Source organism: Antechinus flavipes, chromosome 1, assembly GCF_016432865.1.
Source record: "Antechinus flavipes isolate AdamAnt ecotype Samford, QLD, Australia chromosome 1, AdamAnt_v2, whole genome shotgun sequence".
NCBI lineage: Eukaryota > Metazoa > Chordata > Mammalia > Dasyuromorphia > Dasyuridae > Antechinus > Antechinus flavipes.
In genome coordinates, this window is record NC_067398.1 from 247725315 (window position 1) to 247740234 (window position 14920).

Below are 14920 nucleotides of genomic sequence, written 5' to 3' on the forward strand. Positions count from 1 at the left end.
GATGAGAAATAATAAAATAACAAAGACTAAACATTGAATAAATGATAAGAATGAATAAATAATAATAATAATAAATCATAAATATTAATAATGATAAATATGAAATAATAAATCAATCAAATTATTAAATGGATGGATGAATAAGTAAATAAAAGAGGGAAGACACTTAGAGGAGTTGGAGAAAGCTTCCTGTAGAAGGTGGATTTTAGTTGGTATTTAAAGGAAGCCAGAGAAGACAGTAAGCAGAGATGAAGAGGAAGAGCATTCTAGAGCAGAGAAAATGCCCAGAGCTAACAGCTGGAGTATCTTATTTGTGGCACAGACAGGAGATCATTGTCACTGGATTGAAGATATGTGTTGGAGAGTAAAGTGTAAGAAGACTGGAAAGGAGGGAGGAGGTGCTGGGTTTTGAAGGGCTTTGAATGACAGGATTTTGTATTTGATCCTAGAGGTGATAGTATGCCACTGAAGTTAACTGAATGGGGAAGTGGCTGAACAAAGGATGGATTAGAATGGGGAGAGACTTGAGGCAGGCTGACCTAATAACAGGCTCCTTCTTTGACTTGATTATGTGTATTTGTTACAAGAAATTTATTTTTCTTTTTTTTCCTATTGGACTCGGGATAGAAGGGAAATAAAACATTTTTAATTTTTAAAAAGAACTTAAAAACAGAGAATAAAGGAAAATGTGGAAGGTTGCATGCCCTTTCAGCTAATGATAACATATTGTTAGTTTTATTCATTGTTTTACTTTGTTACAAGAGCACAAATCATAAATTGGAATAATCTGGAAATATTTGGAAAGTAAAAATAAAATGCATCATTAACTTTTTAAAAAAATAAAAAACCAACAACCTAGCAGTCCTAATACAGATATCACATATGCACAAATATATGCACTGCTTACACATACAGCCAATCACAAATATATATATACACACACACACACATACTACTCTACCCCAGTGCTAATATATACATTGCACACACTCATGGTCCCCAACACACTGTTCCCCCCAAAATGGAGTGTCCCACCACAAATCCTTAAACTGTTCCTCCCTGCTCCCCAAACCTAATCATGCACACAAATCCAAGTCCATCCAAACTTGCCACACTCTCAGACTGGAGTGAGGTTTCATTCATTTCAAGAAAGGCTAACATTTTATAGGAAGAGAGAAGGCAAATAAAGAAAAGGGGACAGCCAATGGTGTCAAATAGAGTTGGGAACCACTAAATCCTAATGATCCCCCAAATCTTGACTTAATTTTAAAATATAATATTATTTATGTTTTATTTGTATTTTTATTTATTTTGTTAAATATTTCTCAATTACATCTTAATCTGGTTCAGGATGCACTTGAGAATGTTGTGGATTATGAGCAGTCAGGCCCTCAGGCTAAATGTTTTGACATCTCTGTTTAAAAATGTGGATCTGGGACCCAAATTTCAGGTTCTTCTGATTTATTCTCATTGGCTAACGCCTTGGTCAGGCATGTTTTTGTTGATCTTCAGCAGTGAGGAGAGCAATAGGAATCAGAAACCTCAGATCTTGCTTCAGGGTCTGGCCTTATAGGGTCCTAGACCAGCTTCTTCAAAGTGAGAATAGCCTCTCTCATTGGTTTCTGTGCCCTACTATATCCTCCACCCTTTCCCCAGCATTTCCACACCAGTAACAAGCAAGAAAGACTTCAGGATGACCTTTGGAAAAGGAACTCACTTCAAATCACCTCAATGCATTTCTTACTCCTTATTTCCTACCATACCTCCTGTTGGGGTAGACCAGAAAGTGACCATATGAGAAAACCAAGCTAGGGAAGCCTGCCAGTGATGCAGGATGGATGCAGATACTCACTCTCCCCAGTCATCACCCCCTGGGTGTACCTCTTGGGCAACATCCCTGTGTAGCCGTAGAAACTGGATTGCTGCACTTGAAGAGAGAGGGAAGGGTAAGAGAAGAAAAAGAAGATATGTTATTACTTCCCCACCCTTATAGTGAGGTGGGGGGAAGAAAGAGTGGGAATTTCCTGTAAACTGGACTTGAAATCTTTAAAACTTTTTAATTAGTCCCCTAAGTTACTGATCTCCAAATGCTTTCAATCATGCACCCCACCAGTAAAACATGTTTGAGATTCCCCCCACACTGTATGTGTAGTTTGATATTTATTAACTACATATAAATGTAATTATATACACATGTTATATGTATATTAATTATATGTATAGGTTCTAACCTAAACTTTTGCATATATGACTCTCTATATACAGGTAAGTATGTAACCCAAGGTTCAAGCTTAGGCATCGGATGGGACTCTTCTCATTGGTAGAGGCAATGATTAGTCTCCAACACAGCCTTCCTTCAGGCCTGGATAGTAATTATTCTTTCCATGAACAATAACAATCTCATGTAAATATGCAGGCTTGAGTCTCAGTGTTACATACATACCTGTATTTGCCTATTATATATATTACAAAATTTACTCAAAAATAAAAATGGAAAAGAATTAAATAAAGATGATATATTTGATGCTAGAATCAATAGGGTGCCACTGGAGTTTATTGACTAGAAGGAAATGGCCTCCACTTTGGGAATATTACTTTGGCAGCTAGGTGGAGGATAGAATAGAGTAGGGAGAGACTTAGACAGCAAGACCAATGAGAAGGTTGCTATAAGAATCCAGGTGAGCGGTGATAAGGGACTAAAAAAGGTGATAAAGTGGAAAGATGGGTCAGATTTGCAAAATGTTGTGAAGTAGAAACAAAATTTGTAAAGTAAATAGACATGTGTAAGATGAAACTAAATAAAGGGTCAAAGATGACACCAAAGTTATGATTTGGGGTAAGGATGGTAGGGCTTTTGACAGAAATAAGGAACCTGGGAAGAAGGGTGGGTTTGGAGAGAAGGGTCTTGTAATGATTATCACACATCCATGATGGCTTACTCTGATGACTCACTTTATCCCATCCAAAATAAAAAGGGACAAGTGGAATTCTTAATTATGGCCCACTTCCTGGGAGCAGAGTCCTCCCAGAGGTTCCTGCTGCAGCTATAAGGTAGAGGGGTGGAAGGAGGGAAGGTGGGTATGTTAGGGTGGAAGTAGGAGTAGGGATTTTCCCAGTGGCACCATGTAGTTAATGCTGTGAGTGCCTGAGAAGAGGTTAGTTTTAAACTACCCAGGAGGGTAGGAGTGACTCAGAAGGCTGGAAATTGGGAATTTGAACAGTGGAGGAGTTTGATAACTTTGGGTGATAAATACAGATGTAGTTGTGTTGGAGACAAGTCCCACTTTTATGGGGAGGGTGAGATTTGATCCCTCTTCCCAATCTTTGATTGGTTGATGACATATTCATTGGAGACTATTATTGAAAATCACAAGAAACACCTCTCCCCTCCACCTCCCATAGAATGTAAGCTCCTTGAGGGCAGGTATGTTTTATGTTTTTGTTTTTTATCCCCAGCACCAAACATAGAGTCTGACAGATGGTATTTAATAAGTGCTTGTTAAATTGAATTGAATTGAACTGGGTATCAAAGTGAATAGAATGCTGCGTCTGGATTCAGGAAGACTGAGTTCAAATCCAGTCTGAGATACTTGGACTTTACAAATCACAATCTCTATTTATCTCAGTTTCCACATCTGTAAAACAGGGATAATAATAGTACCTATTATTGTTGTGAGGATGAGTGAGATAATAATTATAAAATGCTATATTGTCACATAGTAAATGCTACATGTTATCTATTATGATTACTTCTAGAAGAAGCACTCTACCTAGAAAGTAACCTTTTTAGCTCCACTTCTTTGAATTTCCAGAGTCCTTCAAGATTTGGCTACAGTACCCTTCAGCCCTAATCAGAGGGGAGAGGAGGCTGAGGGAGGTGGCATTAATCAAGCCTTGAGTGAGAAGCCTGGTGCTGAGTTTAAAAGTGATGAGCTTATTCTGGGAGAGACTTCTTGTCTATGGAGTTGAAACCAGGCACAAAAACAGTGGCATTGGAAAAGTCCAATTTTTAATTCTTTCCTCTAAAAATTACCTTGTATCAGTCTTGCAATTACACACACACACACACACACACACACACACACACACACAATTACAAAACTGATGCAAGGGTGTGTGCATATATATGTACACAGAGATTGTTTCAGATTTATCTTTATATATCCCTGTGCCTCGCAGTGTATGTGACACATAGTAGATATTTAATAAATACTTATTGATGGATGGATTATTGATCAGGCCTATTCCCTCACTGACCCAACTCCCTTCAAAAGTGAAGAAGAAGGAAGGAAGGACAGGCTCCCATATTACCTGCCTTTCCATATCTGGCTCTGGGGATCTGAGCCCTTCCTGAACTCTCCATCCCCAGGCTACCCAAGGCAGAAGTGAAAGGAGCAGAGAACCCTCTGGATTCTCACTGCAGACAAGGAGGAGCAAGGCTCCGTGGGTCTGCAGGCTGCCCATCTTACCCTTCATAAAAAGCCATAAAACAGAACATAAATATTGGTGGGAATAGTTAGTGCCAATTAGCTGGCAGAAGCCTAGGTTTTAGTGGGTGAAATATCTGCCAGACTGTGGCAACCAGATGGAACATTTTCTGACCATTAGCAAGTTGCACCATCTTGGGCTGCTGACAGAGATAGTATGAAGGTCTTGGAAAGTTCCTTCCCTCAGGGCAGACATATAAAGAATCCCACTGAGCTAACTGATTCCTGCTTGTGAATAGAATAGACATAATGCAGAAGTCTTTCTTTTCTTCTTCCTCCTCATCCCATAAATCCCTGACTCAATTTAATATTACTAAAAAAAGAATCAATGTTTGTACCATCCAGGCCATTCTTTATCATGATTTATCAGAATATAAGCTTTTGGGAGCTACAGGCTGAGGGTATGAGCAGGTTCAGTATGTTGCCCACATATATTGGAAAAGATGGAGGAATATTCAGTTATTGAGGATCACCAGATATCAAGCCATTTTCCCTTTTATAAAGTACTCAGGAAATCACAGAAGCAAAGATTTAGAAATAGAAAGATCCTTTGAGGCCATTGAGTCCACCCTCTTCATTTTACAGATAAGGAAACTGAGGTCCAGATTTGCCCAACATTTAACAGGTAATAAACATTACAGGAGATATTTGAACTCAGGTTTTTCCTAATTTTAGAACCATTCTTCCATTCTACCCCTTAGAAAGATAGTATCTGGAAGAGCCCCCTCCTTGGAGAGCTGACCATGGGTCAGTTAAATCCCACCCTTCCCCCAAAAGTGGATGAGGGTGAAATGGTGATTTTCCTCCTTCCAGTACCACTTAGTGAATTCCTGTAGCCAAGAGATCAGGTTGAAGATCAGACTTGAAGGAGAACTTTGATTCTGTCCCCCTCCCCAAATCTTAATATCATGGAGATGATTCTACCTCAAATTGAATTGAGGTCAATTGAAGGGTTAGAACTACATCAGGACTCCCAGGGCCATTGAACTCCCTTAGAAGAAGGTCGGCCTCAGAGCAGATAAATATTTCGTGGGCTAGTTCAAGGCCTAAGAATGCATTTGAGCCCCAACAGAAGACATTTCCTCAGGCCCCATCCCCTCCCCAAACTTGTGCTTCCCTAGGCTCAACCTTCCCCAATCTACCTCAAGATTGCCTGACAATCTAGGGCATTGTCGATAATGAAAGGAGTCACTGGAATTCCTTTGCACCCTTCCCCACTCTAGGGTGCTTTAACCTACCTGTACAACCAAAAGCCACTGTACCCACAGCAGCCAAGTTGATGGCATATGCTTGTCTCTGGGAGAAGAGCTGCAGCCAGACATCACAGATGCTGACAAACAGGAGGGGGCCCACTGCGAAGAAGTAACCTGAAGATGAGAAGATATACAGGATAGTCAGGGGTAAGGCTGGGGGAGACCTAGAGTTCATTTCCTGTGTTAAGGCTCTGAAGGAGCTCCATATCTTCTCCCCAAGCAGTCTGTCAGGAGGGTAGCTTCAGCTTCAACCTCAGTTTTCTGTTCTATCCATGTAAGGTTCAGATTTAGAATGGAAAGGAATCTTAGAGATCATAACAGATTTCTTTCGTAATCTTGTGTGTTTTATTTTATACACTTAAAATCATTATTTTTGAGAAGGGGTTCATTGAACCCCTTCACCATACTGTCCAAGAGGGCTTATGATATGTAAAAATGTTAAGGATAACCAATACAGAGAGATGGTTATTCACTCAAAGTTTTATGATTGTTCAATCATTTTCGGTTTTCTTCATGACTCATTTGGGGTTTTCTTGGTAAAGATATTAAATTGGTTTGCCATTTCCCTCTCCAGTTCATTTTACAGATGAGGAATCTGAGGCAAATTGATTTGAGTGAATTGCCCTGTATCACGCAGTTAGTAAACATGTCTGCCACTGGATTTGAATTCAAGGCTTTCTGACTCCAGATCCAGTACTTTATCCACTGCATCATCTAGCTGCCCAAGGTTACATAGGTAAAAAATAGCAGATCTTTTCACTCAGCACTCAGTGCTGTCTTTCACTACATCACATAGGCTATGGAGAGAAAAAGCTCCTCTGGGGAATCTATCAGCTACCTAATTTTTCTCATTGTCCTAATCCCCAATAGTCAGTGTTCTGATAAAACCGGCATTGCTGAAAGCTATATGTATTAAGGCAGTCTAAAAAGAAGTGAGTAAATGAATAGATTAATTTCACATTCACCCAGTGGAATCCAGTGCTTGTGCCTAGAAGGGATGGAGAGGATTGAAGTAGTTTTGTTTTGGATGCCAAAAGATATGGCATGGAGGGGTGACAAGTGTTGTCCTTCTATGACCACGAATTGTTGAGAATTAAAGGTGATCAATAATCATGGAATGGTAGAAGCTGGGAAGGACCTTAGAGATCATAATAGAAAGAGTAATGGATTTAGCACCAGAGACCCCCACTTTGAATCCTACCTATAACATGGAGGTAGCTAAGTAACACAGTGAATAGCACTGAATCTGGAGAAAGATTTGAATTCAAATCTAACCTTCAGACACTAGCTTTATGAACCCAGGCAAATCACTTAACTCTGTTTGCCTCAGCTTCCTCATCTAAAATAAGCTGGAGAAGAAAATGGCAGTATCTTTGCCAAGAAAACCCCAAATAGGATCACAAAGAATCAGACTTAACTGAAAAACAACCAAAAAAATTTGAAGGAAAAATGTTACTCTTTTCATTAAATATTTTTGGTCTTGGAAAATATAGTCATTTTTCAGAAAATGTCATTTATATTGTCCTTATTTTAAATGTAATTAATGAAAATATTTAAAAAATATATCAACTTTAATTTCCAATTTGGTGAATTTCTATTGATATAAACTGCTTAAATAAAAGCTTTTGGGGGAAGAGTTCTCAATAATTTTTCAAAATGAAAAAGGGACCTAAGACCAAAAAGTTTGAGACCCACAGGACTAAAGGTCCCTTCTGGCTGTAAATTTATGATTACCTGATACTCATTTAAAAAAAAAAAAGAAAGTGATTTATTTTGAATCTAATTTGCCACATTAAAATCAATTAAATACATTTGCAACTAATTAACCTACAGATCTCATAACAGCTTATCTTCCCTCTGTTAACTTCAACCATTTTTCTTTCTCTTTTCCCTGCTGTACTTGTAGATAGTTTTTATATAGTTTTTTTATACAGCCCATGGTCTTTTGGCTCTACTTTCTTCATGTTAATTTTTTCTTTTTTTATTTACTATAAACTCAATAAACATGAACATTTTGTTATAAAGAGACCAGAAAAGATGATTTAAAAAGTGATCTATCATACTTTTTTTTCCAAGTGTGTATATACTCAATTTAATGGCAATTAAAAGAAAACTGCCTTACTTATTTGTGTTTCCTTTTGAACTCCATAGAAGTTCTTTTTTGTATAATAATAGTAATAATAATAATAATAACTAACATTATTAATAGAATTTTAAGATTGGTAAAGTACTTTACATATTTTATTTCATTTGGTCCTCGTAATCACTCTGGAAGGAAGTCTTCCACTCCATTTTACAGATAAGAAAATTGAGGTTAGTAAAAATTTAAGTGGCTTGCTAAGGGTCACACAGCTAGGCAATATCTATAAAAGATTTGAATCCAGATCTTCCTGATTCTAGGTCCAGTGTTCTAGCCACTGTACCACCTAGTTGTAACTTCCAATTACTTGATATTAATCTTACTAGATTTCTTCAATCTTCTTCTTCTTAACCATATCCTGGCTCTAATATTTACTGTCTGTTTGGCCATAAACAAGTTATTATTGAGCCTATTATCTCATTTGTAAAATGGAATTGATGAATATATTCTGCTACATAGAGTGAGAAATTACAAGAAAAGTGCTTTGTAAACTTTAAAGTGCTATATGAATGTCAATCATCATCATCATCATCATCATCATCATCACCATTTTCAGGGCCTCAGAAAACTGAGTCCCCAGAAATAGGAAGAGGAAGACTCTACAAAGTCACATAGCAAGTTTGTGGCAGTCCAGACTAGGTTGATTCATTGGAATGATCTCTGGATTGGAGCCAAAGGCCCCATATTTGAACCCTGAATTTGAATTATTGTTTGGGTGATCTTGGGTAGGTCTTTTACCTTTTTTCGGCCTCAGTTTCGGCCTTCCCTGAAAAATTGATGGCCTCTTGGGTACCCTCCATCTCTAGATCTATGACCCTTAAAACCTTTACTTTTTATTTGTATCTCCAGCACTTAGCACAGTGTTGGCAAACAGAATAGGTGCTTAGTAAATGTTTCTTGATTGATTAATCAAATATCAACTGTTTTTTAAAATTCTTTTAAAAATTTTAATAGTTTTTTATTTTCAAAATACATGAAAAGATAGCTTTAACATTCACCCTTGCAAAACCTGTTCCAAGTTTTTCTCCCTCCATTCTCCCATCACCTCCCCCAAATAGCAAGTAATCCCATATAGGTTAAACATGTGCAATTTTTCTAAACATATCAAATATCAACTGTTAAGATCATATATTTTCACATTCCAGATAGTGTTTCTGCTAGGAATCAGGATTTAATCTAAAACCCTTATTTAACAGACGAGGAAGTTGAGGCAAACAGGATAAAGTGACTTGTTCAGACTAATAAGTGTCTGAGCTCTGATTTGAGTTCAGGTCTTCCCAACTTGAGGTCCAACATCCTATCCACTGTATTCATCTAGCTTCTCATATATTTTTTAGCTGAGACCTTCTGGGCAGGGCCACCATATTGTGAAGATGAGTACTAGACCTTCAATCAGAAGAACCTGAATTCAAATCCAGTCTTAGGCATTTAATAAGCTGTGTGACCCTGGGCAAATCACCTAGCCACTGTTTACCTCATTTTCTTCATCTTTAAAATGGGAATAATTATGGTAATTACCTTCTAAGGTTGTTGTAAAGATTAAATGAAATAATATTTGCAAAGTGCTTTGCAATTTTTATTGCACGTGTATAATCTATACCAAATTGCTTACTGTCTCAGGGAAGGGGAAGGGGAAGGAAAAAGGGAGAAAATTTGGGACTAAAAAAAAAAAAACCCTAAAAATTGCCTTTGCATGTAAGTGGAGGAAAATAGAATATTATTTTTAAAAGTGCTTTGCAATTTTCAAAATGCAATAAAATACTAGTCTTATGATATTTAGAACTTTAGGTCATTGGGGTAGAGCTGCAATGGGGAAGACAAGCCTTTTTTCAATACACAAATAAGATAACAACCAATAGCTGGCTTCAGGAGACCCCTGCAAATTAAGGAAAGACACTCACTTACCCACAGTGATTCTGGTATGTAGGCTCAGCATCTCTACCAGGGCATTGTTCAGGAGGACAGCCACCAAGGCCACGAGGATGTAGGTGAGGCTCATGTCAAACACAATTGAAGTCCCTGCAGTATAGGGAGAGGGAGGTTAGGGGAAAAAAAGATGTTCCTCCCCTATTTTCTCCCCATCCAAAAAGCAAGGCTGGCTTCTGGGGAGGGACCCAGCAAAAGAAAAGACTTTTCCCTCTGTTTTTGATGCTCTTTGTAGAACAGACTTGGTCTGGCTCTTTATCACACATGGGTCATTTTTCCTTCTCACCTCTTGTGAGGTGCTCATTAGCCATTTAGATGAAGAAGAGTAGGGTTAGGACTGTGTCTCTCTCAAACAGCATGGCTTACATTTAAGCAGTCAAGAAGGAGCAATTGGTGAGTGACAGAATGGCCAATCTTTGCTAAGACAAGGGAGATTCTCCAAGTCTTTGAAATTTTTTTTTGACCAAAAAGTTAGTGAGTAGGGAATGAACACAGATAGTAGAGGGTGTCATATAATAAGAGATAAAGTGCTAAAATTGTACTCAGAAACTGTTGCTCTTCAATCATTTCAGTTGTGTCCAACTCTTCATGAAACCCCATTTGGGATTTTCTGGGCAAAAATACCAGAGTGGTGTGCCATTTCCTTCTCCAGCTCATTTAACGAATAAGGAAACTGAGGCAAACAGGGTTAAGTGACTTGCCCAGAGTTATACAGCTTACAAATATCTGAAGTAAGATTTACAGTTAGATTTTCCTGACTCCAGGCACTGTACTCAGAAAACCTGGGTTCAAAAAATGCCCTTACTATGTGATCATGTGACATGACCTTTCACAGGCAGTAATCTTATCCATAAAAAGAGTATTATCATACATGTATTACCTAACTAGTAGGATACAGTTTATGAACCTTAAAATACTATAATAAATATAAATTATTATTAAAATCATAGAGCTAGAGCTCAAAGAGTCATTAGAAACCACCAGTTCTCACTCCTACCCTCATTATACAATTGAAGAAACTGAATCCTAAAGAGTAACACTATTCAGTGTCTGGGGCTAGATTCCAAGCCAAGTTCTACTAATTCCAAGTTCAGTATTTTATCCATCATGCTGTGTCTTAAGACCTTGCCACTTCCTCAGTCTTTTACTGATGTTTTTCCCTCAAATGTCCAATTGAAGAGGGATAGGGGAAATGGAAAGAGGCATTGAATTACCCACAATGATCCTATTGCCTCATTTGTGCTCCAGAAACCATTCTTTGTGATCAACAGTGAGTGCCATAGTTAAATGAAATTCTCAAAACTCTGCATCTCAGTTCTTCTCATTTCCCCCATTTTGATACTTTCCATCCTTATTCCCCAATCCCCACAAAGCCCATTCTTCTTCCCAATATTCTGATTTCACCATCAAGCCAGGTTTCTAATTTCAGTCATCCTCACCATCTTTGTCCAATTAATGGCTTATTAAGTCCTACCAATTTCACTGCTGCTTCTTTTGCATCTGTTCCATTTTCTTACCACATACAGTCACCACTTTATTCAGACCCTCATCACCTCTTACCCAGATCATTACAATTGTTTCCTAAATGATCTCCCTGCCTCATGCATTTTCCCATTCCAAAGTGTCCTCTACAAAGCCATCAAGTGATATTCTTGAAGCACAAATATCTCCCATGTCACTCACTCTTTTGCCCAATAAGCTTCAATGGCTCCCTTTTGCCTCACATATAAACTCCTCTGCTTGGTATTCAAAGATCTTCGAAATTTGCCTCTAGCCTACCTTTCCAGACTTAATAGATATAACTCCCATTTCCACAATCTTCACTTCAGCAAAACCGACTTACTACGAAATGGGTTATTCTCCATGCACAATATTCCATTCCTACTTTCATATCTTTGCATGAGCTGCCCCTTTGCCTGGAATGCATGCTGTCCTTCCCTTCCCTTCTAATAATCTCTAATTTTCTTCAAAACTTAGATCAAGTACCATCTTCTTGACCTCCCCAGCTGCTGGTGTCCAGCCCTGAAATTACTTTATGTTTACTTTGTATATAGATTTTATTTCTAATGCACACAAGTTGGTTTCTCAATAGAATGTAAGCTTTATGAGGGCACTTATGTTACCTTTTAATCTTTGTATCTTTGTATCTAGTGTAGTGCCTGGCATATGATAGGGACTTGATAAGTGTCTGTTGGATTAGAGAAATCAGTTGAATTATTTTCTTATCTAAAAGGGGGAAGAAAATTTCCCAACACTATATAGATCATCTATAAGATTCTATGACTTGTAAAAAAAAAAGACCAAATAGGAATTTTTTTCTGATGAAAAGAGCAGTGTAGTAGTGATTAAGCTTAGATCCAGTTATGACCTATTCTTCTTCCCAGCATCCTTTATAATAAAACAGAGCACCAGATCTGGAATTCAAGTCTGGCCTCAGACACTTACTAGCTTTGTGTTCCTGGGCAAGTCACTTTATGTTTGTCTCAGTTTCCTCATCTGTTAAAATATAAGCTAGAGAAGGAAATGGCAAATTACTCCAATATCTATGCCAAGAAAACCCCAAATGGGGTCATGAAGAGTTGGATATAACTCAATAATAACAACTCTGTAACAATCATACTTTCATGGTTTTTTTGTAGTGTGCATGCATATTAACATTAGCCTGGGAATAACTTACACTGACATTTCACCAGCTCCATGCCTAGGATCCTAGATCCTAGATTTAAGAGCCGGATTTAAAACTATCAGTCATGTAAGAACAATTGGGTCCAATGACTCAGGAAATGAGATATAGAATAGTTAAATGATTTATCCAAGATCATACATCTGGTAAGTATCTGAGTAAGAATTTGAACTCAGATTTTCCCAATACAACTGCCAAATATAGTATTTAATGGAAGTGATTCCAGCCTATGAAGAAACATAAGGAGAATTTAATAATTTATTGCAAAAGGACTATGGATTGTCAATCATAGAAAGTCACAAAACTAGGACTTTTTCAGCTGCCTCACCCAGAGAAGAAACTACTAATCTGCACAAGGTTTGATAGGATAGTAGGACTAAAAGGGCTTCAAAGGCCATTTAGTCCAATCCATAACAAAGCAGAAATCCTCTCTATGACAATTGGGCTGAAAAGCCATCCAACCTCTTTTTCTTCTTCATTTTTTGGGTGAACTTTTAAAATTTTACAATTAAATAGAAAATGAGAAGAGAAAAAACAATAACATTACTATGAACACAGCAGATCATAAGGAAGGATTCAATATAAAACAATAAATTTCCATTTCAAGAAAATCTATAGAATAAATACAACACTTGTTTTCAAAGCTGCCCTGCTTTTCTTTTCTTCCTTATTGATTTCTTTTGTTCTCTGCCATGTACTTTTTACTTTATTTTTCCTCTTTCTCTACTCTCCCTAAAGATGGCTACAATTATAATGTCAGAGAAACTGAGGCAAGATAGAGATTAGAGAGTTTTTAATATGAGAGGGAGAGATTGTCTGGGGGCAAAGCAAAATCTATTTTGCCCCCAGGGTTGAATTGGACTTTCATTTCAAAGAATTCAGCATGGAATGTGAGATTTCAATTATTTTTATAGGGCCCTAGCAACACGAAAGCAAGGGATGGAGTCCAAACACTGGTGATCAGGAATTTCCAGGAAGGGACCATCAATCTGGTTCTAACAGATTTGGGGTAGGACCAAAAATGCTAATAAATTGGGAGTGAAAGGGATAGTCAAACTAGAGATAGGAAGTCTGGAATAAGAGATATTTCCCAGATCTGAAATGATTCAGCTGTACTTTTATGGCTCTTATGGAATGCAAATGGTCAGGGCTCCCAGCCCTAATTATCTCAGTCCTAATGGTCAGCAAGGAGAGTTGCAACGAGGGGGATTGAGGCAGAACAATTCAAGGAACTGAGGCAGAACAATTTAGGAAACTGGCACAACACAACTAAGCACGGATATCATCCTCATTCCTTACACCAGAGTAAAATTCCATCATGAACACATGCCACAATTTATTTAGCCATTCCCCAAATTGATGGGCATCCCCACAATTTACAGTTCTTTGCCACCATAAAGAGAGCAGATATAGATAGATAGATAGTAGATGTGAACTATCTTCTCCTGTCAGGAAGAAGTCCAATCAACTATTATCACATAAAATCTAATTCCCAGACTGTTCTGTTTGAATAGAATGATTGTGAGGATGCAACTATTTTGTCTATCCCTCAAACCTTTAAGCATTTTTAAACAACCTTTGAAGTAATGATTAGCATATCTTTAGGCAGGTCTGGGACCTGGTCTGCCAGGTGCATTCCATCTGGCTCCATGATTCCTCACCTTTAAGCTCCCTGGCTCTTCCTCTTTCTTTGATACTCCCTCTGAGTTCCTGCCTGTACTTTTCTGGTCTTTTTGAGAAACCCCCAAAGGCTATATTTCCCTATAAGTATTTCTACTTATGATAAAGATCTTTGCTAGTTCTTTTTCAGGACTAAGCCCACTATAAGGTTACTCTTTATCTCCCTCCCCATAATGCCTTTCCTCTAATGTTATCTTTCTCTTTACTCTGGATATACTAATTAAATACTCTCCCAATTATATTTCATATTTACTATTCCTAATGGCTATTTTACTTCTTATTTTTGTCTATAATCTCCTCCTCTAAATAAACTTGCCTTTTGCCAAAGAAAATGGCCATTGTGATTTTGTCACATGTTTCTTTTTGAATTAGGAATTGCTACCCTGACCCCATCATTTACACACACACATACATATGGAGAGGTTTGGCTCCCCTGCACTCCTTGGGATTCGGCGCAAGAATAGGGAGTTTGGGGAACCCCCTTCTGGTGATGCAGGGATTCTCTGTAAAGGAATTTACAAACCTGAAAACCTAGACTGATAAAAGAGGTTTATTATTGGGATTGGAAAGTAAGGTTAGAAATCCTGACAGGCATAAAGCCTCTCTTTCTTCCTTGTTGGTTTCTTTTGTTCTCTGCCATGTACTTTTTACTTTATTTTTTCTCCCTCCCTTCTCTATTCTCCCTAAATATGGCTACAATTATAATGCCAGAGAAACTGAGGCAAGATAGAGATTAGAGAGTCTTTAATAT

At 37.8% G+C, this 14920-nt stretch overlaps 1 protein-coding gene across 1 annotated transcript in view; it reads right to left on the minus strand.

Annotated features, from left to right (window-relative positions):
* Positions 1 to 14920, minus strand: part of SLC29A4 (solute carrier family 29 member 4) — a 60657-nt gene that overhangs the window by 17306 nt on the left and 28431 nt on the right. The window contains exons 4-6 of the mRNA XM_052000059.1: positions 9786 to 9899; positions 5726 to 5854; positions 1853 to 1927 (exon numbers count right to left, since the gene is read on the minus strand). Coding sequence (XP_051856019.1) covers positions 1853 to 1927; positions 5726 to 5854; positions 9786 to 9899 — 318 coding nt within the window. The remainder of the gene's footprint in view (positions 1 to 1852; positions 1928 to 5725; positions 5855 to 9785; positions 9900 to 14920) is intronic.